Source organism: Puma concolor, chromosome A1, assembly GCF_028749965.1.
Source record: "Puma concolor isolate L17-30 chromosome A1, mPumCon1.1.hap2, whole genome shotgun sequence".
NCBI classification, from domain to species: domain Eukaryota; kingdom Metazoa; phylum Chordata; class Mammalia; order Carnivora; family Felidae; genus Puma; species Puma concolor.
The window spans coordinates 241,732,983-241,759,682 of NC_141667.1; the positions used below are offsets into that span (position 1 = coordinate 241,732,983).

The window sequence follows — 26,700 nt, forward strand, 5'->3', positions numbered from 1 at the left end:
AAGTGTCTCTTCATGTCTTTTCCCCACTTCTTCACTGGATTAGTTGTTTTTTGGGGTGTTGAGTTTGATAAGTTCTTTATAGATTTTGGATCCAAATCCAAATCCAATCCAATCCAAATCCAATCCGATATGTCATTTGCAAACATCTTCTCCCATTCTGTTGATTGCCTTTTAGTTTTGCTGATTGTTTCCTTTGCTGTGCAGAAGCTTCTTATTTTGAGAGATCCCCATGGTTCATTTTTGTTTTTGTTTCCCTTGACTCCAGAGACATCTCAAGTTAAGGAATTGCTGTGGCCAAGGTCAAAGAGGTAGTTGACTGTTTTATCCTCTAGGATTTTGATGGTTTCCTGTCTTACAAATGGGTCTTTCATCCATTTTGAGTTTATTTTCGTGTATGGTGTTAAGAAAGTGGCCCAGGTTCATTCTTCTGCATGTCACTGTCCAGTTTCCCCAACACCGTGTGTTGAAGAGACTTTTATCCATTGGATATTCTTTCCTGCTTTGTCAAAGATTAGTTGGCCATACGTTTGTGGGTCCATTTCTGGGTTCTCTATTCTGTTCCATTGATCTATGTGTCTGTTCTTGTGCCAGTACCATACTGTCTTGATGATTACAGCTTTGTAATACATCTTGAAGTTTGGAATTGTGATGCCTCCAGCTTTGGTTTTCTTTTTCGGGATTGCTTTGGCTATTTGGGGTCCTTTCCAGTTATATACAAATTTCAGGATTGTTTGTTCTAGCTCTGTGAAGAATGCTGGTGTTATTTTGATAGGGATTGCATCGAATATGTAGATTGCTTAGGGTAGTATCGACATTTTAACAATATTTGTTCTTCCTATCCAGGAGCATGGAATGTTTTCCCATTTGTTTGTGTCTTCTTCAATTTCTCTCATAAGCTTTCTATAGTTTTCAGCATACAGATCTTATACCAATTTGGTTAGGTTTATTCCTAGGTATTTTATGGTTTTTGGTGCAATTGTAAATGGGATTGCTTCCTTGATTTCTCTTTCTGTTGCTTCATTATTGGTGTATAGAAATGCAACCAGTTTCTATACGTTGATTTTATATCCTGTGACTTTGCTGAATTCCTATATCAGTTCTAGCAGTTTTTTGGTGGAGTCTTTTAGGTTTCCCACACAGAATATCAGGCCACCTATGAAGAATTAAAGTTTGCCTTCCTCCTTGCTGATTTGGATGCTTTTTATTTCTTTGTGTTGTCTGATTGCTGAGGCTAGGACTTCCAACACTATGTTGAATAACAGTGGTAAGAGTGGACATCCTTGTATTCCTGACCTTGTGTTCCTTAAAGCCCTCAATTTTTCCCCATTGAGGATAATATTAGCATTGGGTCTTTCATATATGGCTTTTATAATCTCAAGGTGTGATCCTCCTATCCCTACTTTCTTGAGGGTTTTTTTTTTTAATCAAGAAAGGCTGTTGTATTTTGTCAAACACTTTCTCTGCATCTATTGAGAGGACCATATGGTTCTTGTCCTTTCTTTTATTGATGTGATGTATCACATTGATTGTTTTGTGGATATTGAACCAGTCCTGCATCCCAGGTACAAATCCCACCTGGTCGTGGTGAATAATTCTTTTAATGTATTATTTGATCCGGTTGGCTAGTATCTTGTTGAGGATTTTTGCATCCGTGTTCATTAGGAAAATTGGTCTGTAGTTCTTTTTAGTGGGGTCTTTGTCTAGTTTTGGAATCAATGTAATGCTGGCCTCATAGAGTGAGCTTGGAAGTTTTCCTTCCATTTCTGTTTTGGAACAGCTTCAAAATAATAGGTGTTAACTCTTTTTTAAATGTTTGGTAGAATTCCCCTGGAAATCCACCCAGCCCTGTATTCTTGTTTGTTGGGAGATTTTTGATTACTGAGTCAATTTTTTTTTTACTGGTTATGGAGTGTTTCAATTTCTAAACAAAAAAACTTGCTGGGACTTTGATTTGTATTGAATTGAATCTATATATCAATCTGAGGAGAATCAGTATCTTAACAATATGGAATCATCTGATTCAAGAACATCTATTTAGGTCTTCTTCAACTGCAATTTTCTCAGCAATTTTTTAACTTTCAATGTATAGGTCCTGCTTATATTTCGTCAAATTTGATTCTATGTATTTTGTATTTTCTATGGTATTATAAGTGCTATTGTTTTTTAAGTTTCAGTTTCTGATTATTACTAGTATACAGAAGTCCAGTTGGTTTCTTACATTGACCTTGCATCCTGTAACTTTGCCAAACTCACTTATTAGTGCCACTAATCTTTCTATAGAGTCTTTAAGAGGTTCTACATATACAATTAGGTTGCTTATGAGTAAAGAAAGTTTTGATTCTTTCCAACCTGTATGCTTTTTATATATTTTTTCTTGCCTTAGGTACCAGCTAGAATATTCTGTACAATGTTGAACAGAAGTGGTAAGGTCAGACATCCTTGCCTTGTACCCACCCTGAGGGGAAGACCATTCAGTATTTTACCATTAAATATGACATTAACTTTAAGTTCTTCATTTGTGCCCTTCATCAAACGAGGGATTTCCCTTTCCTAGTAGCCTAAAAGCTTCTTGTTATTTTTTTTTCCTTTTTTAATTGTTGTAGGCTGTCTCTGTGCTGAGAATCAGCCTGAAGTAAACTTAATGCCTTCGTAGGTCTTTTCTGAGCTTTTCGTTGGTTTTGTGCAGACACTTTTTAATTATTCCCATATATGCAGTTGTTTTTGAATGTCCTGGTGTTCAGTGTCTGGCTCCCAAAAAGGGAAGAGCAAAAAATGAGCAGGGGGAGTAAAGCTGCAGGCTCTTTAAATCCCCTGGAAGTCACTTCAGCCAGAGGGCAGCGGGCTTGCAACAACCGGAGAGCTGCCTCAGAGGCCACCTACCTCTGTGTCTGCGAGGCGGGCTGCAGTCACCCCCCAACCCTGCCACTGCCCATCTCTTCTGTGGCAGCTACAATTTCTCTTTGATCTAGGAGGAACTATGTGACCAGAGAAGTAAACTCAGAAAAAACGTGGAAACAGGATTTTCAGAAGTTATTCTTCCCCTTTCCTTTCTTTAAAGACAACTAGAAGATGAAACAAAACAAAAATTCTGCATGCAGGATTTGAGGAAACATCTGTGGTTTTGTTGTTGCTCTGTTGTCATTTACCATCTCAAAACATGGTTTTATGAGCAAAGCAAGCAAATGATATCTGATGTGTTTTTATATTCTTAACTGACATAATAACTTCAAAATGGATCGAGGAAAATGAATGTTGCATATTTTCCCAAAATTCCTCTCAAATTTTTTCGTTAGATTCTGAATTCCAAAATTTTGGCTTTTTTTTTTTTTTTAACCAACCTAGACACCTAAGGGTCTAATAGCACTGTTATGTTCCTTTGGTTTTGCATATGCCTTCCACTTTCTATGCAAGTCACATTTCTCAGCTTCTGTTTCTGGCTACAAAGGCCACAGTATAAAGCACTATTAGCTTTAAGAATTATTCGTGGTGGATTTAGATTACTATATAGGACTTTTATCACTACTTTCATGATGAACCTATCAATTACTTAGAATAAATAACTTTAGTTTCCTGTATGGCAGTTTATTTGTCTATGAATGAAGCCAAATCACAGTTGTTCTCCTTTGGGACTCTATAAATACATTTATATATGCTGCCTTTCTCAGTCACATAACAGCTTTTTTATAAATGCGCAAATATTTTCCATTATGAGGGAGACAACAGTTTCTGCATATACAAGCAATAGGGTGCTATTTTAGCAAAGGGTTCCCCTCACCATCATTAAAATATGAAAACACAATATCGACTTATTTGGTAATTAACATTTACCTGTACCACACTGGCATCTGGTTGCTCCTCCTGCCAGCTCATGTATGGCAGGAAATCTACATCCTCTTTGGCAATAAGTTCCATAATATTTGGAATATTAGGAGAAGGTGCCTCCTTACCATCCTATATTGAATCACAATTAGGTAGAAATAAAACAGACATTATCAAATCAAATGATTACTATACATTCTAAAGCCTGGTGAATCCTTAGTGCATTTGGGTGTCAGATTGGGTGTCTTGGGCCACAAGAGGGAGAGAGAGAGAGAGAGAGAGAGGCACACACTTAGCTTTCCTTTTTATTGAGCTGGGTGCCGTGTACAAAGTGCCTTCTGTGGGTTTCCTCTTAAATTTATGAAAGAGAAAGGGCCTCTCACGGGAGGGGAAGCTCAAGCCCTTTCTACTTTTTGAGGGTCTCGCATTAATAAAAGATGAGAAATACCAAAATGTAACAAAATTGTAGTATATCTCAGAAGTACACACATAACTAATAATTATAACATTAAAAATAATAGTACATGTGACTCATTTAGAGAGATTATCACAAACGCTAACTGTGAGGCCCTTCATGAATGCAAGGCCCTGCTTTGATGGTCCTCCCTGCCCTCTTCCCCTGCTCTTTGTGAGTCATGAATGTGGATACTGTCAGTGATAGAGCAAGAGAAATTTTCTTAATATGCAAATACAAATGAAATAGCCATGAATTAACAACAATACATACCCTTTTCTCAACTGCCACAAAGCTTGTAAATTGTGTTATGAGAGAGTTTTCTTTACTGAGTTTAATAATCAGAGATTTTAACATTTGCTTCTTCATCTAGGATAGAATCAAACAAGTGTAGTCACATTTCACTTTATTTTTCACTAGTTAGCCATGTATGACCAATAAAACAAGTGTTAAATAATCTAACAAGGCATTTTTTCTATAAAATAAAGCATTTTACAATTAGCATTTCAAGTTAAATTGAGTCAATGGCCCTGTGTGAATGTCTTGAGTAGGGGACTCTGCAAAATAGGATCAAGTGACTGGCTAAGTCATAGAAAAAAATAATTCATATTTACATAGCTCTTTACGGTTAACAAAGAACTCTCATCCTCAAGTGTGGTGAGCTTCTGCATTCTTTTACAGACAGTCCACGCCTCCCATTTTAAAGATGGGGAGTCCAAGGTGTGGAGAGGTGGAGGGACCTGTTCAGGAGTATTTGGTGGCAGGGCTGGTCAGCTGCCCCTAGAGGAAAGAAGGCCTAAAGTAAAGCAGAACACAGGCTGCTAATCCAAGGGCAGCAAGGGAGAACAGTGAAAACACAAGGCCCTCTATCACTGGCTGTGACTGCATTCACAGCCAGGCATGGCGCTCTGGTGCCTTCTTTCTGGAAGGGCACTGGGTATGACTGCTCCTAAGCTCATTTAAGTTCACAGCTCCAGAGGCACCAGGCCATTGGTGGGCTGGCTGAGTGGGACCCCCTGCCAAGGGCCGCATCGGCTCAGTGAAGAAGGAGCAGGGCAGGCTCTGGCTCCACTGTCTGTCTTTAGACTGCTCACCTACCTGCCCTGCACCTGGGCTGCTTCATCACTACGATGAGACTACCAGCGCCTACAATGTATGAAATCTAAGGTGACATTTATGACAGGCACTCAGTGACTGTCCTCTGAGCCCTCTTCTGGTCTCTTTCTGATGAGTAAAATGGTCATAGAATTCTCAGGAAACCAATGACATCTGCTCTTTCATTGATCCATTTAACGAACATGTACTGAGCACCGTAGGTGCAGAAAATACAGACACAACAATGAATTCCCACCCCACCCCCCCACATGCTTCTCCACCCAGCTATCCTCACTTTACGTTTCCATGGATAAAATCAATTTAAGAAGCATCAAGAACAAGGGAAAGAGCGAACCTCATGATTCGTTTCATTTTCATGGAGAATGCCATCTTCATAATCTCGGATCAGAGCTCGCGCTGTCAGCTTGTGTATCATCTGTGTTGAAGCAGCAAAGGGGAAAAAAAGATTCAAATGGCTTCTAACTGAAGTCTTACTTAGAAAACCACTTTTAACTTGAGGTATAACAGTACATACAAAAAATTCACCCCTTTTAAAAGTGTCCAGTTTGGTGAGCTGTAACGAATGTATACAGTTGTGATGACCACACTGAAATAAAGATTCAGAACAGTTCTTCACTTTCAAAAGTTCCTCACGCCCCTGGCTGTCACCTCTAGCCCCTGGCACCCACTCATCTGTTTTCTGTCCCTACAGTTTTGCCTTTTCTGTGAAAGGGTATTTTGCAACTTCAGTTTATCTCAAAAACCGTAAGCTGTTCTTCTGTAGGATGAGTCAGCCTAGTGCTGCGATGCCCCACCGTGAATGTGACCTCCACTCGGAAGGGCAGGGGCAGCAAAATGTGCCCTGGGAAGTGTGGGGTAAAGGATCGCCTCCCTTTCTCTCCAACGAAGAAACACAACTGATCTTAAATGGCAATGTCTCATTTCCATAATAATTCCAACTCTTGTAATTTTGTTATCAGTAGGGCCACAGCTCACAGAGAAAGTACCACTATAAAAACTGCAATTTCATGGAGAATGACCTCTTCCCAGGCAAAACCGTTTGACTTAATTTCCTCCTTAGATTCAATTTTTAAACCAATATGGAGATTCCCTAAACTTCTATACACACATCACGTGCAAATAATAAGTTATAATTATTGATTTGGGGTAAAAAAGCAAGTCATATTTTATTCGAAAAACAAAAAACAAAAATCTGCAATGTCTGGGAAATAGTTTATCTGCTTATGCAAATACTTCTATGAATAGCAAACTGCACATATAATATACATAGGTGAGGGATTTTCCAGGTCTGACTATAGTAGATCAAGTACTAATGCAAATACTACAAACTTTTCAGTGATAATTCATTTGCTTTTAATCCAAAAGTAGAAAAAACAAACACACTCTCAATATATGTTTACTCTTGGCCTAGGACTATTATACTGAGTAATACGAGATAACATGGGTGGATCGTGGCACTTAACTTTTATTGAGTCATGGACACATTCGAGAACCTCCCCTAAAAACTGTTCACGTATAAAATACCAAGTTTCATTGCAGTTATTCATAGCCACTGATGCTCATGTGGACACACGAGACTCAAGAACCCCAGAAGAAGAAGTACTGTGTTAGAAACTGAATGCAAGTGTCCTCATTTGTACGGATAACAATCCTCCACATCATATTGTGTACTGAAGTGTCAACACAGAGAAACAGGAGCAACAAAGGAAGTACAGGGAGCATTATACAAGAAAATATTAAATGATGACAACTTTCAAACAGTGAGTTCATAGTTCAAGTTTTGAATCTTACAGTTCCAGTTGTCTTCTGAAGTTCAGTAGTTGATACCATTGTAGAAAATTCTTTCTCTTGAATTAATGCACACAGAGTTGCCTGAAACGGGGTGGGGGTGGGAAGGAAATCCCTTATTAGCTTGTTCACTCCACAGTGTCTTGGTTAGTTTCACAGTGATTTTCTCTCTCCTTTCAATGGAAGTTAAAAGGCTCCCCAATGTCCCTAGGTAACTACCCATTATGTTTGCAGAAGCAGAAAGATTTGCCAGCATATTATGATCTGGGGGGAGGAGAGGAAAGAAAAGAGAAAGAAAAGAAAAATAGAACTCTTGGCAACATACATTGTTCTTCCCACACTAAAACCAGCCATGTGCTTCCTCACCTGTGTGCAATGAGGAATAAATCCGTAGACAAGGAGTCGATGGTTGAGGAACAAGGACTGCACCTGGGCTGGGGCCTGCAGGGGTTCAGGTGCATCTGCACTTAGCTGCTGCCACTTGACGGAGACAGAGTGACAACTTGGAGAATGCAACCGGGTCATCTGGTCTTCTATCTATTTATAAGAAAGGAATTATTTCTCTTTCAATGTTACACCCAGAAAATAGTGACTTAACACTGAGAATAATTTTACATTCTATCTTTCAGGATTTGTAGCTCTCTTTTTTTTTTTTTTTTTTTCTTTTCCTCCTTCCTGCTCAGGGTACTTTTTCAAAAAGATTTTAAACAGAATTCTTTTTAAAAAATTTTTTTTCTAATTTTTATTTATTTTTGAGACAGAGAGAGACAGAGCATGAATGGGGGAGGGGCAGAGAGAGAGGGAGACACAGAATCTGAAACAGGCTCCAGGCTCTGAGCTGTCAGTACAGAGCCCGATGTGGGGCTCAAACTCACGGACCGTGAGATCACGACCTGAGCTGAAGTTGGACGCTCAACCGACTGAGCCACCCAGGCGCCCCTTAAATAGAGTTCTTAATAGCATTAGCACATAATTTAAACGTGCAAAACATCCTTAAATCATTCCATTAGTTAATTACTAATATACAACTTTTGCAGGGAGTAGATTCCAATTATACAAATTAATCCTACAAAGGGCTTGAATAGATGTTTTCCAAAGAAGATGTACGGATGGCCAAGGAGCACGTGAGAAGTTGTTCAACATCACTAGTAATTAGCAAAATGCAAATCAAAACCCCAATGAAATACAACTTCACACTCTACAATGGTTATTATGAAACAAAACAAAACAAAAACCCCAAAAACAACAAGTGCTATTGATTATGTAGAAAAACTAGAACCCTAGTACATTGCTGATGGGAATATAAAATGGTGCAGCTGCTATGAACAACAGTATGGCAGTTCCAAAAAGCTAAACACAGAATTACCATATGACCCAGAAATTCCACCTCTGGGTATACACCTAAAATAACTGAAATCAGAGTCCTGAACACATGCTTGTGTGTCAATACTCAGAGCAGCATAACTCATAACAACTAAAAGGTGGAAACAACACAAATGTCTATCAACAAATGAACCCATAAACAAAATGTGGTGTGTGCACACAATGAAATATTACTTAGCCTTTAAAAAGGAAGAAAATTCTGACATAGTCTACAATGTGCATAGATCTTGAAAATATTATACTAAGTGAAATAAGCCAGGCACAAAAGGACAAATACTATAGGATTCCGCTTACATGAAGTATCTAAAGTAGTCAAATTCACAGAAAGAAAGTAGAATGGTAGTTGGCAGGGGCTGGGGTGTAGGTACAACGGGAGCAGCTCTTTAATGAGTTGAGTTTCTGTTTCGGATGATGAAAAATTCTGGAGATGGATGGAGGTGATGGCTGCACAACATTACGAATGTGCCTTAATGCCACTAAAAATGGTTAAATGGTAAATTTTATGTATATTTTGCCATAATGACAGATAATGCTAACAAAACATGGATACTACTTTACCTTTAAAAATCCCCCATGATACTTTATAAAGAAGAAATCAAACTACAAGCTAAGAGAATGACCCAATTAAGGAGAATGTTTCTGCTAGATGTTAGACAATAACTGAGGGGTGCAATACCTTCAGGCCTGTGGCCTTTTGGTAGGGCCCCTTTCTATTAACGAAAACACAGAAGTTACCGTCAATGGATTTGTAAGAAGATATTATTTCCACATATAAGCATAAAACTAGAAATAAGATGTTTGAGAAACGTACCTGTTTTTTCCAACTGTGTTTGGATTTTGAGTTAAAATACTCAAATACTCCAGCACCGTACTGGGACAAAGTCCTTAAGATATGACGATTTGCTGTAGAACTGATCACATTTCACATGTTATAATCTTCAAGAAATTTTAGAAATGTTTTTAAAAATTTTTTTTTTTTCAACGTTTATTTATTTTTGGGACAGAGAGAGACAGAGCATGAACGGGGGAGGGGCAGAGAGAGAGGGAGACACAGAATCAGAAACAGGCTCCAGGCTCTGAGCCGTCAGCCCAGAGCCCGACGCGGGGCTCGAACTCACAGACCGCGAGATCGTGACCTGGCTGAAGTCGGACGCTTAACCGACTGCGCCACCCAGGCGCCCCTAGAAATGTTTTTGAAGTACATGTAAACAGTGTTGATATAGTTCAGAACTCAATAGAGGAAACATTATATGCAGAAGAATTGCTTTTCTGTAGTTGAGGTTAGAGAGATAAAACTCAGGACAGACAGTATGAAACATCTGAAGCTTTGGGTAATTTAGGCTCCCATATATCAGAAAACCTATTTCTCTTTCACAATAGAAAAAAAAAAAAAGCAGAAATTCTCGACTCCTGATTTACCAAAAGAGAGAAGAGATGATTCTGAAAAACCTCTGAAAAGTTATCAGAATACTGGTAAAAATATCAACCTGCTTTCAATGAATGTCAGTTACTCAAATTTGATCCCAAAGGCCAAGAACTGGCAAAGAGTTAATAAAGTCTACATCTTCAAATATAATGCACATCTGGGGGCACATGGGTGGCTCAGCAGATAAAACGTCCCACTCTTGATTTTGGCTCAGGTCATGATCTCATGGTTTGTGAGATCAAGCCTCGCATTGGGCTCTGCGCTGACTGTGCAGGGCCTGCTTGGGATTCCCTCTCTCCCTCTCTTTCTGATCCTCCCCTGCTCTCTCTCTCTCTGTCTCTCAAAACAAACAAACAAACAAACAAACAAACATTAAAAAATTATGATGCACAACTAGATAGCAAAAAGGATAGGGAAGTGTCTTTCTAGCAAAAATAAGCTTTGCTATTTGAATGACAATGTTGTATTAAATTTCTCTTGATAATAATTCTGTAACTATTAAGAAAGCTTTTCTTAGAGACGTTCCTCCTAAAATAATAAAGAAACAATTATTTTTCAGGAAAAGAGCTTAAGAAAGTTATTTATTTCTGAAATATGTCTTAACCTATTTATTAAAGATTGGATTTGTCTTTAGTCTTCAAAATTAATTGGTGGTGACTACAACACCAGTTAGAGAATCCCCCTAAGCTGGAGTTTATTTCTCTTTTACCAATTTCATCAGCTAGTAAGGCTGCTTGGAATCTGTTTTTGCTCCTGCTGTGCGGACCTCAGGGGACAGCTTGTTACAATAGGCAATAGTTCAGTCTCTACTCCTGGAGAACTCACATCTTGCTAGAGTTTGTGAACACAAATGAGTATGAGAAACCTGTAGAAAGATCCTAAAAACCTGACAGAAAATCAGTAAAACTTCCAGCTCTCTCAGGGTGGGTTGTGTGAGAGCACAAAGTCACCTCCCAAAGGAGGTTTGTGCCCACCCACCCCCATCACGGCGTCCTCCCCTATTGCCTTCGTGGCACTTAGGAAAACCCATCTCCCTTTGAGCTTACTGGGTTGTTTGCTGTCTGGCTCCCCATACCCGGCACTGTGGTCCTGCACCAAGGCGCATCTGTCTCATGACAGGCCCTCAGCAAAAAAGGTATCAACGGGGCCCGGTGTCTTCTGCACTGATGTCTGAGCCACGACCCTGGCACTGCCTCTGCCACATGGTCAGGGGAGCAGGGAGGAGGCAGGTCCCTGCAGCGTGTTGCGGCCAGCCCCCTGTGTGTACAGGCACAAGTTACTCAGGTGAAGTCCATTTAGGAGCACTTGCTGGGGAAGTCCACGGGGGGCTGCATAATTTCCTGGTTGGTCTGTGGTGCCCAGCTCTCACATTAGGGAACAGGACTGGAGCTGTGACTGAGGCAGGGCAGACAGAGGAGAAGAGCCCTCTGGGCAGGCAGGTCTGGCTTGGGTACAGGGCCCTCAAAGGGTGTCTAGGGCTCCAGCTCCTGAAAGTCATGGCCGAGGCCTGAGGAGGACCCTGGTCCAGGACAGCACAGTGGCCCCAGAGAACAGCAACACCCACCTCCACCCCTACCCCTGTGTTGAGGAGCTCTCCCGCTCCATGCACTGCCTCAGAATAGGGAGGCCTGGTGATCATTTCCCAGGATGGTGACTATGTGGGGGAGAGTCCCAGGAGACGAGGGTGCAGGCATGCTCTGTGCAAACACCAGTCTGGCCCTTGGTGTTTTCCTTATGTTTACACCATACACCTCGGTTTCGTCCAAAACAGCTAACTATAATTGGGGTGGGGGTTCATTCCAACAATGAAGAGGGTCTAGCCTCCAGAGAGAGAGATCTTAAGTCCATTATAGGGTTTGAAAGTGCAAATGTGGCAGCCACCACAAAGGTGTGAAGGAGCAAGAGCCTGGGTGGGACCCTCAGCCCTGGTCACAAACCGCCAGGGGTGGGGGTGCGCCCGGCACTTCAGGCTTCTCAGGATAGGCTGGAAATCTGGATTTTTATGTAACATAATAATATCTAACGTTGACTTGGTGTTTGCCGTGTGCCATCTCTGTTCTTAAGACTATTCTTAAGTACTTTTTATTTTTATTTTTTTAATGTTTATTTATTTTTGAGAGAGAGACAGAGACAGAGAGAGACAGAGAGATTGTAAGCTTGGCAGGGAAAGAGAGAGAGAGAGAGGGAGGGAGAGAGAGAGAGAGAGAGAGAGAGAGAGAGAGAGAGAGAGAATCCCAAGTAGGCTCCATACTGTCAGTGTAGAGCCCTACACGGGGCTGGAACTCACAAACAGTGAGATCATGACCTGAACCAAAATCAAGAGTCAGACGCTTAACTGACTGAGCCACCCAGGTGCCCCGTAAGTACTTTTTATATATGAGCTCATTGAATCCTCAGAGTAAACCTATTAAATCTATGACTTTTTCACTATCATCTTCATTTTATACACAAGAGATTTAACAACATGCCCAAGGTCAGAGCTAACAAATGGCCAATTCAGGTATTGAGACCCAGGCAGTCTCAGAGCCCAGAGCTCTACAACTATATGCTAAACAGTTTCTATACACCGTTATCAACTTCAAAACTTCTAGAAATCCTGTGTAGGCCAACAAGAAAAACCCTGCCCACAGGCTGCCTTCTTCACCCACAGTGTTCACTGTGTCACTAGACCTCCCACACTTACCCAATACCACAGGAGAACAGCCTGGTGTGTTGGACATTTCTTTTCACAAGCTGCAATGTCAGACTCTCATTCTGGAGGTGCCCATCAGATATAAGGAGAATGTTCCGTAACCCTTGAGAAGGGTACAGTAAATTTAAATACCGGAGTGTTTTCCAGAAGTCTGTATTTCCCATGGTAGGTGTAGCAGACTAGAGGAAATGAAGTGAAAGGTTATTTACTACTTTTGGGGTCTATTCACCATTAACTGTCATCATTTACTGAAGCACGTCTCAGTGAGGGTTTAGAGACATCGTCACTGAAAAGATATATTTTTTTCTCAATTATACATTTGTGCAACAACTACACTTATATCCTCTTAGTTTGTTTTATGTCACACAGTCACTATAATATTATCAGTGGACACTTATTTGACTTTTTTTATGCTTCCCCAGGGTTTGCTGGCATGGACTGAGGAAGCAATTAGTCATTCTCAGCTTGCTCTGTCTTCAGAAATAGAAAAAAAGGAACAGAAGAAAACATTCCAACGCTGCTGCATTTAGGTGGTAGGAATGTGGGCGATTTTTTTCTTTCTACCCTTTTTAATTTCCAGTTTTTCTTTAGTGAGTTCATATGGCTTTTATTAATAAAATAAAAGAGCCCACCAACATACAAAAACTGAAGGACTGGGGGTGTTCCAATAGCGCTCGTGGGGGGAATAAGTCCGGACAGTACTGTTAAACCTTGATAGGAAAAGACCCAAGAGATGAAGGAAGGTCCTTTTACTCACCATAATGAACTCTGTTGGCACATTGTTGCTTGTGATGTACTTAGGATATGAAAATAATTCCTTGTAACCTGTGTGATAAGATTGGTGTGAGGTGTAGCTACGAAATATTCACTTTACTGACCATTAACAATGTTTGATAGTTTTAACATACCAAAAATTCAGCACACTATTCCTTTAAGTAATAAACTCTAGTGCACTGAAACTATGCACTTTACAATGCAAAGTGTCCCGAATAAAATTACATGTAGACTTCTGTTCTGTAGCAGATTGCTCATGCAAAGTAAGATGTGGGGTGTCACAACAGCACAGGCAGCCTGGCCACGGGAGGGACACGTTCTCCTTCCCAGGGCCTTGGTTTTCCCAGGCTTATCTGACCTCTGCCCAGCAGCAGCAGACCCTAGCTCCTCCATAAAAGGGCAGGTCTTCTGCTCAATGGGATGGAAAGTAAGAATCATCAGGACCAGACTGCCCCCTCACTCTACTCCGGTTCTTTCTCTCATTCCTGAAATACCTTCTTCTGGTGGCTGACATGTCCCTGGACCCCCACCTGGCGGATGGTATTGCTTTTCCTCTAAAAGGGCTGATCTGATGCTTGCTGAACCCTTATAGATTTTCTACATTGTGCTGATTTCACATGTTCTGCCCATATGCTTGGGACCCTCATACATCTCAACCAAGGGTCTTGCATTTGGTTCAGCTGCTAGGAACACTAGTAGTATTTATAAAGCACTTGATATGTGATAGGCACTGTTTTAAATCCTTTACAGGCATTAGCTCAATCCTTACAACAACACTGTGAGGTAGGAACTATCACCCTTATATTACAGATGAGGGAACTGAGGTATAAAAAGTTCAAGTAATTTGCCCAAGGTGACAGCCAGGGCTAGTAAGTGATAGAGTTGGAATGTGAAGCCAGGGATCTGGCTCCGGTGTTCTGGTTCTTGAACTCCATGCTATGCTACCTCTTACTCCACAGGTGAGGTCAGGGTACTAACAGCCATCAGCTCTACCCATGAGCATGTTCATATTAAGGAGGAAGCACGCTTTGGACTGGGGCCAAAGAGCACTCACCTGTGCCAAACTTGACAATGTTTATCTTTTGCTTCTTTCCCACCAAGGACAGTGCATATAAGGCAATTTGCTTGGCTTGCAAGAATGTCGCACCCTCCATGGAAGCGGAGCAGTCAAGACAGATAATCACTTCATTGTTCTCAGCTAGGTCAGGGAGTGCGATATCGAGGTCTGGTTGAAAAACAAGCATGCAGGCCTAAAAAAAGAAAAAAGGTGCTGGACTGGTGTTTATCTTAAACTGGTCTGGCTTGTTTACATTGGTATAGGCATGCCTTGGAGATATTGTGGGTTCGGTTCCGGAATACCACCATAAAGCAAGTATCACAATAAAGTGAGGTAAATAAAGGTTTTGGTTCCCAGCACATATAAAGTTATGTTTACACTACAGTGTAGTCTATTAAATGTGCAATTGCCCCGTGTTGGGCTCTGCACTGACAGCAGGGAGCCTGCTTGGGATTTTCTCTCTCTCTCTCTGTCCCACTCACAATCTCTTTCTCTCTCAATCTCTCTCTCTCTCAGAAATAAATAAACATTAAAAAAAAATAGTTATTTTTTTGCTGCTGGAGGGTCCTGCCTCGATGTCAATGGCTGCTGACTGACCAGGATGGTGGCAGCTGAAGGCTGGAGTGGCTGTGGCAATTTCTTAAAATAAGATTAACAATGAAGTTTCCACATCTATTGACTTTCCCTTCCATGAGTGATTTCTCTGTAGCATGTGATGCTCCAGATGTGTAGCTGTGTAGATGTAATGTGTAGCCTGATGGCAGGGCTCGATACCATGACCCCGGGGTCATGACCTGAGTCAAAATCAAGAGTCAGACATACTCAACTACTGAGCCACCCAGGTGCCCTGATTCTGAGTTAATTTTTGAGTGGTGTAAGATAGTGGCCTAATTTCATTCATTTGCATGTAGATATCCAGTTTTCCCAGCATCATCCTTTCCCCGTTGAATATTCTTAGCTCCCTTGTCAAATATTAGTTGACAAAAATGCATGGGTTTATTTCTGGGCTCTTAATTCTGTTCCATAGGTCTATGTGTCTGTTTTTACAACAGCATCACACTGTTTTGATTGCTACAGCCTTGCAGTATAGTTGGAAACCAGGAAGTGTGATGCCTCTAGCTTTATTATTCTTCCTCAAGATTGCCTGGGCTATTCAGGGTATTTTGTGGTTCCATCATGAAATATCTTACCATTTGTTTGTGCCTTCTTCAATTTCTTTCATCAGTGTCTTAAGGTTTTCAATGTACGTGTCTTTTACTTCCTTTGGTTAAATTTATTTCTAAGTATTTCCCCCAGGTGTCCCATGGTCTATACTTTTCTTATAGTATCCTACAACTTTCCTGAATTTATTTATTAGTTCTAACAGTGCTTTAGTGGAATTTTTAGGGTTTTTTTTATACATGAGATCAAGTTATCTGCAAACACAGACAATTTTACTTTTTCCTTTCCTATTTGTATGCTTTTCATTTCTTTTTCTTGCCTAATTGTTCTAGCTAGGATTTCTAGTACTACATTGGATAGGAATGGCTAGAGTAGGCACTCTCATTTCTGATTTTAGAGAAAAAGCTCTTAGTTTTTCATCGAGTCTGATGTTAGCTGTGTTTGTAATACATGGTCTTTATTATGTTGAGGTAACCTTCTATACTCAGTTTGTTCCGAGCTTTCATCATGAAAGGGTGTTGAATTTTTTCAAACCCTTCTTCTGCATCTATTGACAGGATCATATAATTTATTTTATTTTTATTTATTTTTAGTTTTTAAATGTTTATTTTGAGAGAGGGAGAGCAAGCAAGCAGGGGAGGGGCAGAGAGAGAGAGAGAGAGAATCCTAAGTAGGCTCTGTGCTGGCAGCATGGAGCCCGACACAGGGCTCAATCCCATGAACTGTGAGATCATGACCTGAGCCAAAAGCAAGAGTTGGACGCTTAACCCATTGAGCCACCCGGCACCCCAATTTTTAAATTACTTTTTAAAAAGGACAATTTTTTTTGAGGTGGGAAGGGGCAGAGGGAGAGGGAGAAAGATAATTCCATGAAGGCCTCAGGCCCAGTGCAGAGCCTGACACAGGGCTCAATCTCATGACCATGAGATCATGACTTGAGCTGAAATCAAGAGATTTCGGACACTTAACTGATTGAGCCATTCAGGCACCCCATTTTAAAATTTTTTATTGATGTGTACTTGACACACAATGTTACATTAGTTTCCACTATACAAATAGTAATTTGACAAGTTCATACGTTATGCTATGCTTATCACAAGCATAGCTACCATCTATTATAATGGCATTGACTATATTCTCTATGCTGTTCCTTTTATTCCCATGATTTATTCATTCCACAAGTGGAAGCTTGTATTTTTCTAGCATTCTTTCATTTCAAGAACTCTTTTTACCATTTTTCATAAGTCAGGTCCAGTGGTGATGAATTCCCTTAGCTTTTGTTTGGGAATGTATCTCTCCTTAATTTCTGAAGGACAGTTTTGCTGGGTTTATGCTATATTGTGATTTATAAGACATATATATTTGGTCAACTCATATATATTTTGTCTTTGTCCACTGTTCCTCACGCACATCTCCCAAAACCCTTGGGATTTCCGGGGTGCCTGGGTGGCTCAGTCCATTAAATATTGACTTCGACTTCAGCTCAGGTCATGATCTCATGGTTTGTGAGTTTGAGCTCAATGTTGGGCTCTGTGCTGACAGCTCAGAGCCTGGAGCCTGCTTTGGATTCTGCGTCTCCCTCTGTCTCTGCCTCTCCCTGCTTGCGCTCTGTTTCTCTGTCTCTCAAAAATAAATAAACATTAAAAAAAAATTTTTAATCCAAAACCCTTGGAATTTCCTAAGTGATGAGAGTGATAAAGGTGTCTTTTGTTATGTTAATGAGGTGAGTTTTGGATCTCATGGCTGGTTGCTATGAGAATCAACTATATGATCAGAGAGTTAGAACCTTTAGTCCTGTCCATAGACTCCTGGAAGGGCAGTGAGACTGGAGACTGAATCAATCTCCAATGGCCAATAATTCTTGCCAATCATGCCTATGTGATGAAGCCACCATAAAAACCCAAAAGATGGGCTTCGGAGAGCTTTCACATTGGTGAACACATGGAGATGTGGAAGAGTGGCGTGCCTGGAGGGAATGGAGGGTCTGTACCCTTTCCCCAGACCTTGCCGATGCATATCTGCCATCTGGCTGTGCCTGAGTTACATGCCTTTGTAATCAACTGGTGGCCTAGGGAGAAAAATTCCTCTCTGAGTTCTGTGAGTTGCTCTAGCAAGCTAATAAAAACTGAGGAAAGGATTGTGGGAATCTCTGATTTATAGCTAGTTGGTCAAAGTACAGGTAACAACCTGGACTTACATAGTATAGTGGTATGTTGGGAAGCCCCCTACCTGCCTTTGGAACTGGGTCCAGGAACCCAAAAGACAGTATTCTTGGTTGGCAGTTTTTCCTCTCAACACTGTGAATATATCATCGCACTCCCTCCTGACCTCATGGTTTCTGCAGAAAAATCTGCTCATAGCCCTATGGGAGTTCCATTGTATGTGATGAGCCATTTTTCTCTTGCTGCTTTCAAAAGTCTCTCCCTGTCCTTGATTTTTAATATTTTAATTATAATGTGTTTTAGAGTAATCTTCTTACAATGGATCTTGCTTGGGGTCCTCTGAGCTGCCTGAACCTGGTTATTCATCTCTCCCTCAAGATTTAGGAAGATTTTAGCTATTATTTCTTTGAATAATATTTCCACCCCTTTCTCTCCTTTCCTGGGATGCCCATGATGCAAACATTCTTTTGCTTGATAGTGTTCCATAATTCATGTAGGCTTTTTTCACTCATTTTCATTCCTTTTCTTTTTATTCCTTTAATTTCAAATGATCCGTCTTCAAGTTAGTTGATTCTTTCTTCTGCATGATTAAGGGAGTTGGTGAAGCTCTGTCTTGAATTTTTCAGTCTGTCATTATATTCTTTTTTTTTTTTTTTTTTTTGGTAAGCAGCAGTCACTGTGATTTATTTTTTTTTTCTACTGAATATTTCTTTCTTTTCTTTCTTTCTTTTTTCTTTCTTTCTTTCTTTCTTTCTTTCTTTCTTTCTTTCTTTCTTTCTTTCTTTCTTTCTTTCTTTCTTTCTTTCTTTCTTTCTTTCTTTTTCAATATATGAAGTTTATTGTCAAATTGGTTTCCATACAACACCCAGTGCTCATCCCAAAAGGTGCCCTCCTCAATACCCATCACCCACCCTCCCCTTCCTCCCACCCCCCATCAACCCTCAGTTTGTTCTCAGTGTTTAAGAGTCTCTTATGCTTTGGCTCTCTTCCACTTTAACCTCTTTTTTTTTTTTTTCCTTCCCCTCCCCCCTGGGTTTCTGTTAAGTTTCTCAGGATCCACATAAGAGTGAAACCATATGGTATCTGTCTTACTCTGTATGGCTTATTTCACTTAGCATAACACTCTCCAGTTCCATCCATGTTGCTAAAAAGGGCCATATTTCATTCTTTCTCATTGCCACGTAGTATTCCATTGTGTATATAAACCACAATTTTTGTATCCATTCATCAGTTGATGGACATTTAGGCTCCTTCCATAATTTGGCTATTGTTGAGAGTGCTGCTATAAACATTGGGGTACAAGTGCCCCTATGCATCAGTACTCCTGTATCCCTTGGGTAAATTCCTAGCAGTGCTATTGCCGGGTCCTAGGGTAGGTCTATTTTTAATTTTTTGAGAAACCTCCACACTGTTTTCCAGAGCGGCTGCACCAATTTGCATTCCCACCAACAGTGCAAGAGGGTTCCCGTTTCTCCACATCCTCTCCAGCATCTATAGTCTCCTGATTTGTTCATTTTGGCCACTCTGACTGGCGTGAGGATATATCTGAGTGTGGTTTTGATTTGTATTTCCCTGATGAGGAGCGACATTGAGCATCTTTTTATGTGCCTGTTGGCCATCCAGCTGTCTTCTTTAGAGAAGTGTCTATTCATGTTTTCTACACATTTCTTCACTGGGTTATTTGTTTTTCGGGTGTGGAGTTTGGTGAGCTCTTCATAGATTTTGGATACTAGCCCTTTGTCCGATATGTCATTTGCAAATATCTTTTCCCATTCCATTGGTTGTCTTTTAGTTTTGTTGGTTGTTTCCTTTGCTGTGCAGAAGCTTTTTATTTTCAGGTCCCAGTAGTTCATTTTTGCTTTTAATTCCCTTGCCTTTGGGGATGTGTCAAGTAAGAAATTGCTACGGCTGAGGTCGGAGAGGTCTTTTCCTGCTGTCTCCTCTAAGGTTTTAATGGTTTCCTGTCTCACATTCAGGTCCTTTATCCATTTTGAGTTTATTTTTGTGAATGGTGTGAGAAAGTGGTCTAGTTTCAATCTTCTGCATGTTGCTGTCCAGTTCTCCCAGCACCATTTGTCAAAGAGACTGTCTTTTTTCCATTGGATGTTCTTTCCTGCTTTGTCAAAGATGAGTTGGCCATACTTTTGTGGGTCTAGTTCTAGGGTTTCTATTCTATTCCATTGGTCTATGTGTCTGTTTTTGTGCCAATACCATGCTGTCTTGATGACTACAGCTTTGTAGTCAAGGCTAAAGTCTGGGATTGTGATGCCTCCTGCTTTGGTCTTCTTCAAAATTACTTTGGCTATTTGGGGCCTTTTGTGGTTCCATATGAATTTTAGGATTGCTTGTTCTAGTTTCGAGAGGAATGCTGGTGCAATTTTGATTGGGGTTGCATTGAATGTGTAGATAGCTTTGGGTGGTATTGACATTTTGACAATATTTATTCTTCCCATCCATGAGCAGGGAATGTTTTTCCATTGCTTTATATCTTCTTCAATTTCCTTCATAAGCTTTCTACAGTTTTCAGCATACAGATCTTTTACATCTTTGGTTAGATTTATCCCTAGGTATTTTATGCTTCTTGCTGCAATTGTGAATGGGATCAGTTTCTTTATTTGTCTTTCTGTTGCTTCATTATTAGTGTATGAGAATGCAACGGATTTCTGTACATTGATTTTGTATCCTGCAACTTTGCTAAATTCATGTATCAGTTCTAGCATACTTTTGGTGGAGTCTATCGGATTTTCCATGTATAATATCATGTCATCTGCAAAAAGTGAAAGTTCGACTTCATCTTTGCCAATTTTGATGCCTTTGATTTCCTTTTGTTGTCTGATTGCTGATGCTAGAACTTCCAACACTATGTTAAACAGCAGCGGTGAGAGTGGACATCCCTGTCGTGTTCCTGATCTCAGAGAACAAGCTCTCAGTTTTTCCCCATTGAGGATGATGTTAGCTGTGGGCTTTTCATAAATGGCTTTTATGATCTTTAAGTATGTTCCTTCTATCCCGACTTTCTTGAGGGTCTTTATTAAGAAAGGTTGCTGAATTTTGTCAAAGGCCTTTTCTGCATCGATTGACAGGATCATATGGTTCTTATCGTTTCTTTTATTAATGTGATGTATCACATTGATTGATTTGTGAATGTTGAACCAGCCCTACATCCCAGGAAGGAATCCACTTGATCATGGTGAATAATTCCTTTTATATGCTGTTGAATTCGATTTGCTAGTATCTTGTTGAGAATTTTTGCATCCATATTCATCAGGGATATTGGCCTGTAGTTCTCTTTTTTTACTGGGTCTCTGTCTGGTTGAGGAATCAAAGTAATACTGGCTTCATAGAATGAGTCTGGAAGTTTTCCCTCCCTTTCTATTTTTTGGAATAGCTTGAGAGGGATAGGTATTATCTCTGCTTTAAACCTCTGGTAGAACTCCCCTGGGAAGCCATCTGGTCCCGGACTCTTATTTGTTGGGAGATTTTTGATGACTGATTCAATTTCTTTGCTGGTTATGGGTCTGTTCAAGCTTTCTATTTACTCCTGATTGAGTTTCGGAAGAGTGTGGGTATTTAGGAATTTGTCCATTTCTTCCAGGTTGTCCAGTTTGTTGGCATATAATTTTTCATAGTATTCCCTGATAATTGCTTGTATCTCTGAGGGATTGTTGTAATAATTCCATTTTCATTCATGATTTTATCTATTTGGGTCCTCTCCCTTTTCTTTTTGAGAAGCCTGGATAGAGGTTTATCAATTTTGTTTATTTTTTCAAAAAACCAACTCTTGGTTTCGTTGATCTGCTCTACAGTTTTTTTAGATTCTATATTGTTTATTTCTGCTCTGATCTTTATTATTTCTCTTCTTCTGCTGGGTTTAGGCTGCCTTTGATATTCTGCTTCTATTTCCTTTAGGTGTGCTGTTAGATTTTGTATTTGGGATTTTTCTTGTTTCTTGAGATAGGCCTGGATTGCAATGTATTTTCCTCTCAGGACTGCCTTTGCTGCATCCCAAAGCGTTTGGATTGTTGTATTTTCATTTTCATTTGTTTCCATATATTTTTTAATTCCTTCTCTAATTGCCTGGTTGACCCATTCATTCTTTAGTAGGGTGTTCTTTAACCTCCATGCTTTTGGAGGTTTTCCAGACTTTTTCCTGTGGTTGATTTCAAGCTTCATAGCATTGTGGTCTGAAAGTATGCATGGTATGATTTCAATTCTTGTATACTTATGAAGGGCTGTTTTGTGTCCCAGTATGTGATCTATCTTGGAGAATGTTCCATCCGCACTTGAGAAGAAAGTATATTCTGTTGCTTTGGGATGCAGAGTTCTAAATCTATCTGTCAAGTCCATCTGATCCAATGTATCATTCAGGGCCCTTGTTTCTTTATTGACCGTGTGTTTAGATGATCTATCCATTGTTGTAAGTGGGATGTTAAAGTCCCCTGCAATTACCACATTCTTATCCATAAGGTTGCTTATGTTTGTGAGTAATTGTTTTATATATTTGGGGGCTCCTGTATTCGGTGCATAGACACTTATAATTGTTAGCTCTTCCTGATGGATAGACCCTGTGATTATTATATAATGCCCTTCTTCATCTCTTGTTACAGCCTTTAATTTAAAGTCTAGTTTGTCTGATATAAGTATGGCTACTCCAGCTTTCTTTTGACTTCCAGTGGCATGATAAATAGTTCTCCATCCCCTCACTCTCAATCTGAAGGTGTCCTCAGATCTAAAATGAGTCTCTTGTAGACAGCAAATAGATGAGTCTTGTTTTTTTATCCATTCTGATACCCTATATCTTTTGGTTGGCACATTTAGTCCATTTACATTCAGTGTTATTATAGAAAGATATGGGTTTAGAGTTGTTGTGATGTCTGTAGGTTTCATGCTTGTAACGATGTCTCTGGTACTTTGTCTCACAGGATCCCCCTTAGGATCTCTTGTAGGGCTGGTTTAGTGGTGATGAATTCCTTCAGTTTTTGTCTGTTTGGGAAGACCTTTATCTCTCCTTCTATTCTAAATGACAGACTTGTTGGATAAAGGATTCTCGGCTGCATATTTTTCTGTTTATCACATTGAAGATTTCCTGCCATTCCTTTCTGGCCTGCCAAGTTTCAGTAGAGAGATTGGTCACGAGTCTTATAGGTCTCCCTTTATATGTTAGAGCACATTTATCTCTAGCTGCTTTCAGAATTTTCTCTTTATCCTTGTATTTTGCCAGTTTCACTATGTCATGCAGAAGATCGATTCAAGTTATGTCTGAAGGGAGTTCTCTGTGCCTCTTGGATTTCAATGCCTTTTTCCTTCCCCAGATCCAGGAAGTTCTCAGCTATTATTTCTTCAAGTACAACTTCAGCACCTTTCCCTCTCTCTTCCTCCTCTGGAAGACCAATTATGCGTAGATTATTTCTCTTTAGTGCATCACTTAGTTCTCTAATTTTCCCCTCATACTCCTGGATTTTTTTTATCTCTCTTTTTCTCAGCTTCTTCTTTTTCCATAATTTTATCTTCTAGTTCACCTATTCTCTCCTCTGCCTCTTCAATCCGAGCCGTAGTTGTCTCCATTTTATTTTGCAGCTCACTGATAGCATTTTTTAGCTCCTCCTGGCTGTTCCTTAGTCCCTTGATCTCTATAGCAATAGATTCTCTGCTGTCCTTTATACTGTTTTCAAGCCCAGCGATTAGTTTTATGGCTATTATTCTAAATTCACTTTCTGTTATATTGTTTAAATCCTTTTTGATCAGTTCATTAGCTGTTATTTCCTGGAAATTCTTTTGGGGGGAATTCTTCCGTTTTGTCATTTTGTATAGTCCTTGGAGTGGTGCGGAACTGCAGGGCACTTCCCCTGGGCTGTCTTGAGTAACTTGCGTTGATGGGCAGGGCCACAGTCAGACCCGATGTCTGCCCCCAGCCCACCACTGGGGCCACAGTCAGACTGGTGTGTGCCTTCTCTTCCCCTCTCCTAGGGGTGGGATTCACTGTAGGGTGGCATGGCCCGTCTGGGCTACTTGCACACTGCCAGGCTTGTGGTGCTGGGGATCTGGCATATTAGCTGGATCGGCAAGGTGCACAGGGGTGGGAGGGGCAGGCTCAGCTCGCTTTTCCTTCGGAGATCTGCTTTGGGAGGGGCCCTGCGGCACCAGGATGGAGTCAGACCCGCCAGAGGGATGGATCCGCAGAAGCATAGCGTTGGGTGTTTGCATGGTGCAAGCAAGTTCCCTGGCAGGAACGGGTTCCCTTTGGGATTTTGGCTGGGGGATGGGCGAGGGACATGGCGCTGGCAAACGCCTTTGTTCCCCGCCAAGCTGAGCTCTGTCGTCCAGGGCTCAACAACTCTCCCTCCCATTGTCCTCCAGCCTTCCCGCTCTCCGAGCAGAGCTGTTAACTTATAACCTTCCAGATGTTAAGTCCTGCTTGCTGTCGGAACACACTCCGTCTGGCCCCTCCCCTTTTGCAAGCCAGACTCGGGGGCTCTGCTTGGCCCACTGCCACCCTCTGCCCCGGCTCCCTCCCGCCAGTCCATGGAGCGTGCACCGCCTCTCTGCCCTTCCTACCCTCTTCTGTGGGCCTCTCGTCTGCGCTTGGCTCTGGAGACTCCGTTCTGCTAGTCTTCTGGCGGTTTTCTGGGTTATTTAGGCAGGTGTAAGTGGAATCTAAGTGATCGGCAGGACGCGCGGTGAGCCCAGCGTCCTCCTAAGCCGCCATCTTCCCAGGATCCTCCTGTCATTATATTCTTAAGCTCCAGACTTTCTGTTTGGTTCTTTTTTATGGTTTCTATTTCTATTAAACTTCTCATTTTGTTCACATGTTGTTTCCCTGGTTTCGTTTAGTTATCTGTCTTCCCTTGTATTGTATGGAGTTTTCTTAAGGTGATTATTTTGAGTTTGTTGTCAGCAAATCATAGATCTACATTTCTTTGGGGTCAATTACAGGAGCTTTGTTAGTTTCCTTTGCTAGTGTCATGTTTGCCTAATTCTTTTTTTTTCCTAATTTTTTAATGTTTATTATATATTTTTAAGAGAGAGAGACAGAGCATGAGCAGAGGGAGGCAGAGAGAGAGGGAGACACAGAATCTGAAGCAGGCTTCAGGCTCTGAGCTGTCAGCACAGAGCCCAACACGGGGCTTGAACTCACGAACAGTGATCATGACCTGAGCCAAAGTCGGATGCTTAACCGACTGAGCCACCCAGGCGCCCCTGTTTGCCTGATTCTTCATGATCTACATAACCTTGCACTGGTATCTGTGCATAACCTTGCACTAGTTTGGCGGGTAAAGACCTTTTCCTGTTGGTTCCCTGGTTGGTGGGTTTACCTCTGGAATCACAATTGTGCAGAATTGGAGTCAATTTTGAGGCTGTTCCTAAGTCTATGGTGTGGTCTGCAGCTGATATTCTTGTTACCAGAGGGTTGAGCACGTCTGGTCCCTGGGTGGGTGGGTCTGCCTCGGAACCTGTTCAGTAGAGTCACCTGGGATGAGAATCCACCTCAGAGTCCATAGGTTCTCAGTCATCAGACCTATTACGAGGTACATGGATGGGGCTAGCTTCCACTAGGTCCCTGGAAATACTCCTGCCTAGTTGCTGGATGAGTCTCTAGTGGACAAGATTGGCCCTGGACTACAGTTGAGAGGGGCTGGAACCAAGCACCACAACTGTTTCAGGTTCCACAGCCATGACTGGGATCTGCAGACTTGGCTCTGAAGGTGAAGATAGATGTGTTCCACGGGGTCTCTGGGTGGACCGACCCTCCATAGCTGGAGGGCTGAAGCAGAGTATAAGGCCCTTTCTGGATCTCCTGAGGTGCAGACATGAGTATCCAATAGGTCCTATGCCAACAGGACTGCTTGTGAACTGCAGCTAGGAGGGGGTTAGAGCTGAGAATTTTCAGAATCTTCTGACAGCCTTTTCAGAATCTTCAAGGTTGTAGATGGAAGTGTCCCTGGACTCACAGGCTTGCTTGAAGATTGTGACTGTGAGGAGGCTGGAGCCAAGTATAGGGTACTTTCAGGATATCTGGGGGCACAGACGGTGCCTGCAGCCAGGACCATGGTCAGCAAGTCAGCCTCCGGGGTGCAAGCCTGCCTTTTCAAAACAGTTCTCCTCACTTTTGAGCTGTATTGGCATTTCCAAATCTCCTAACTGGATCCCAAAGTTCCCAAATGGCACTTTGTCCATGGATAGATGCCAAATTGTTGTTGGCGGGGGGGATACATGTGAAGGACATCTTGTTGGGCCATCTTGCTGATGTCATTCTTGATTTTTATTCTAATAAGAAGAGATTCTTTGTCATAGGGACACAAATGGTCTTATGGCCATAAATAATTTTGTATCTGTTTTTACAGTATCAATATTTAAAAACTATAAAAATACACAGACTAACAATGTAATGTCTGAAGGCATTTTTTGTTTTCAGTGGGAATTAAGGTAAAAAATAAAGTCATTATAGAGAAACATGCCACATGAGGAACTTGGTTGAAACCTCAGAAGTTTATCATGCCAGATCCCATAAGTATTTTTAGTTGTAAAATCTTGGAATGGTGAGAGTTCATTTTGCAATGCTAGTTTTCCAGGACTATCAGTAACTTCCAAATTTAATTAATGTATTTGAAATATTTTTTTAATAGTGTCCCTCATTTTTAAGTAAGAAGGACCATACCTCACTTTCTTTTTCTGGATGTTTTTCGACCCACATTCTTGGGAGATGTGCATCAGATAAACCGACATGAAGGGAGAATCCATTGCTGTCTAAGGAGCTACCGTCCATGGTGCTAATTACAGCTTTGCAGTCTGTATTCTACAAAACAAACAACAATGACAACAAAGTAAATAATGGAATAATACCATAGTATCAATTTGAAGTTGCCTTTC

The 26,700-nt window shown here is 41.0% G+C and overlaps 1 protein-coding gene across 6 annotated transcripts in view; it reads right to left on the reverse strand.

The window, feature by feature from the left end:
- Positions 1-26,700, reverse strand: part of PARP4 (poly(ADP-ribose) polymerase family member 4) — a 117,058-nt gene that overhangs the window by 27,309 nt on the left and 63,049 nt on the right. For all 6 annotated transcript variants that reach the window (XM_086715567.1, XM_086715564.1, XM_086715559.1 and 3 more), the window contains 10 exons: positions 26,489-26,626; positions 14,507-14,702; positions 13,436-13,503; positions 12,670-12,857; positions 9,372-9,471; positions 7,544-7,714; positions 7,181-7,261; positions 5,724-5,804; positions 4,547-4,642; positions 3,829-3,951 (listed from right to left, as the gene is read on the reverse strand). In XM_086715567.1, coding sequence (XP_086571693.1) covers positions 3,829-3,951; positions 4,547-4,642; positions 5,724-5,804; positions 7,181-7,261; positions 7,544-7,714; positions 9,372-9,471; positions 12,670-12,857; positions 13,436-13,503; positions 14,507-14,702; positions 26,489-26,626 — 1,242 coding nt within the window. The remainder of the gene's footprint in view (positions 1-3,828; positions 3,952-4,546; positions 4,643-5,723; positions 5,805-7,180; positions 7,262-7,543; positions 7,715-9,371; positions 9,472-12,669; positions 12,858-13,435; positions 13,504-14,506; positions 14,703-26,488; positions 26,627-26,700) is intronic.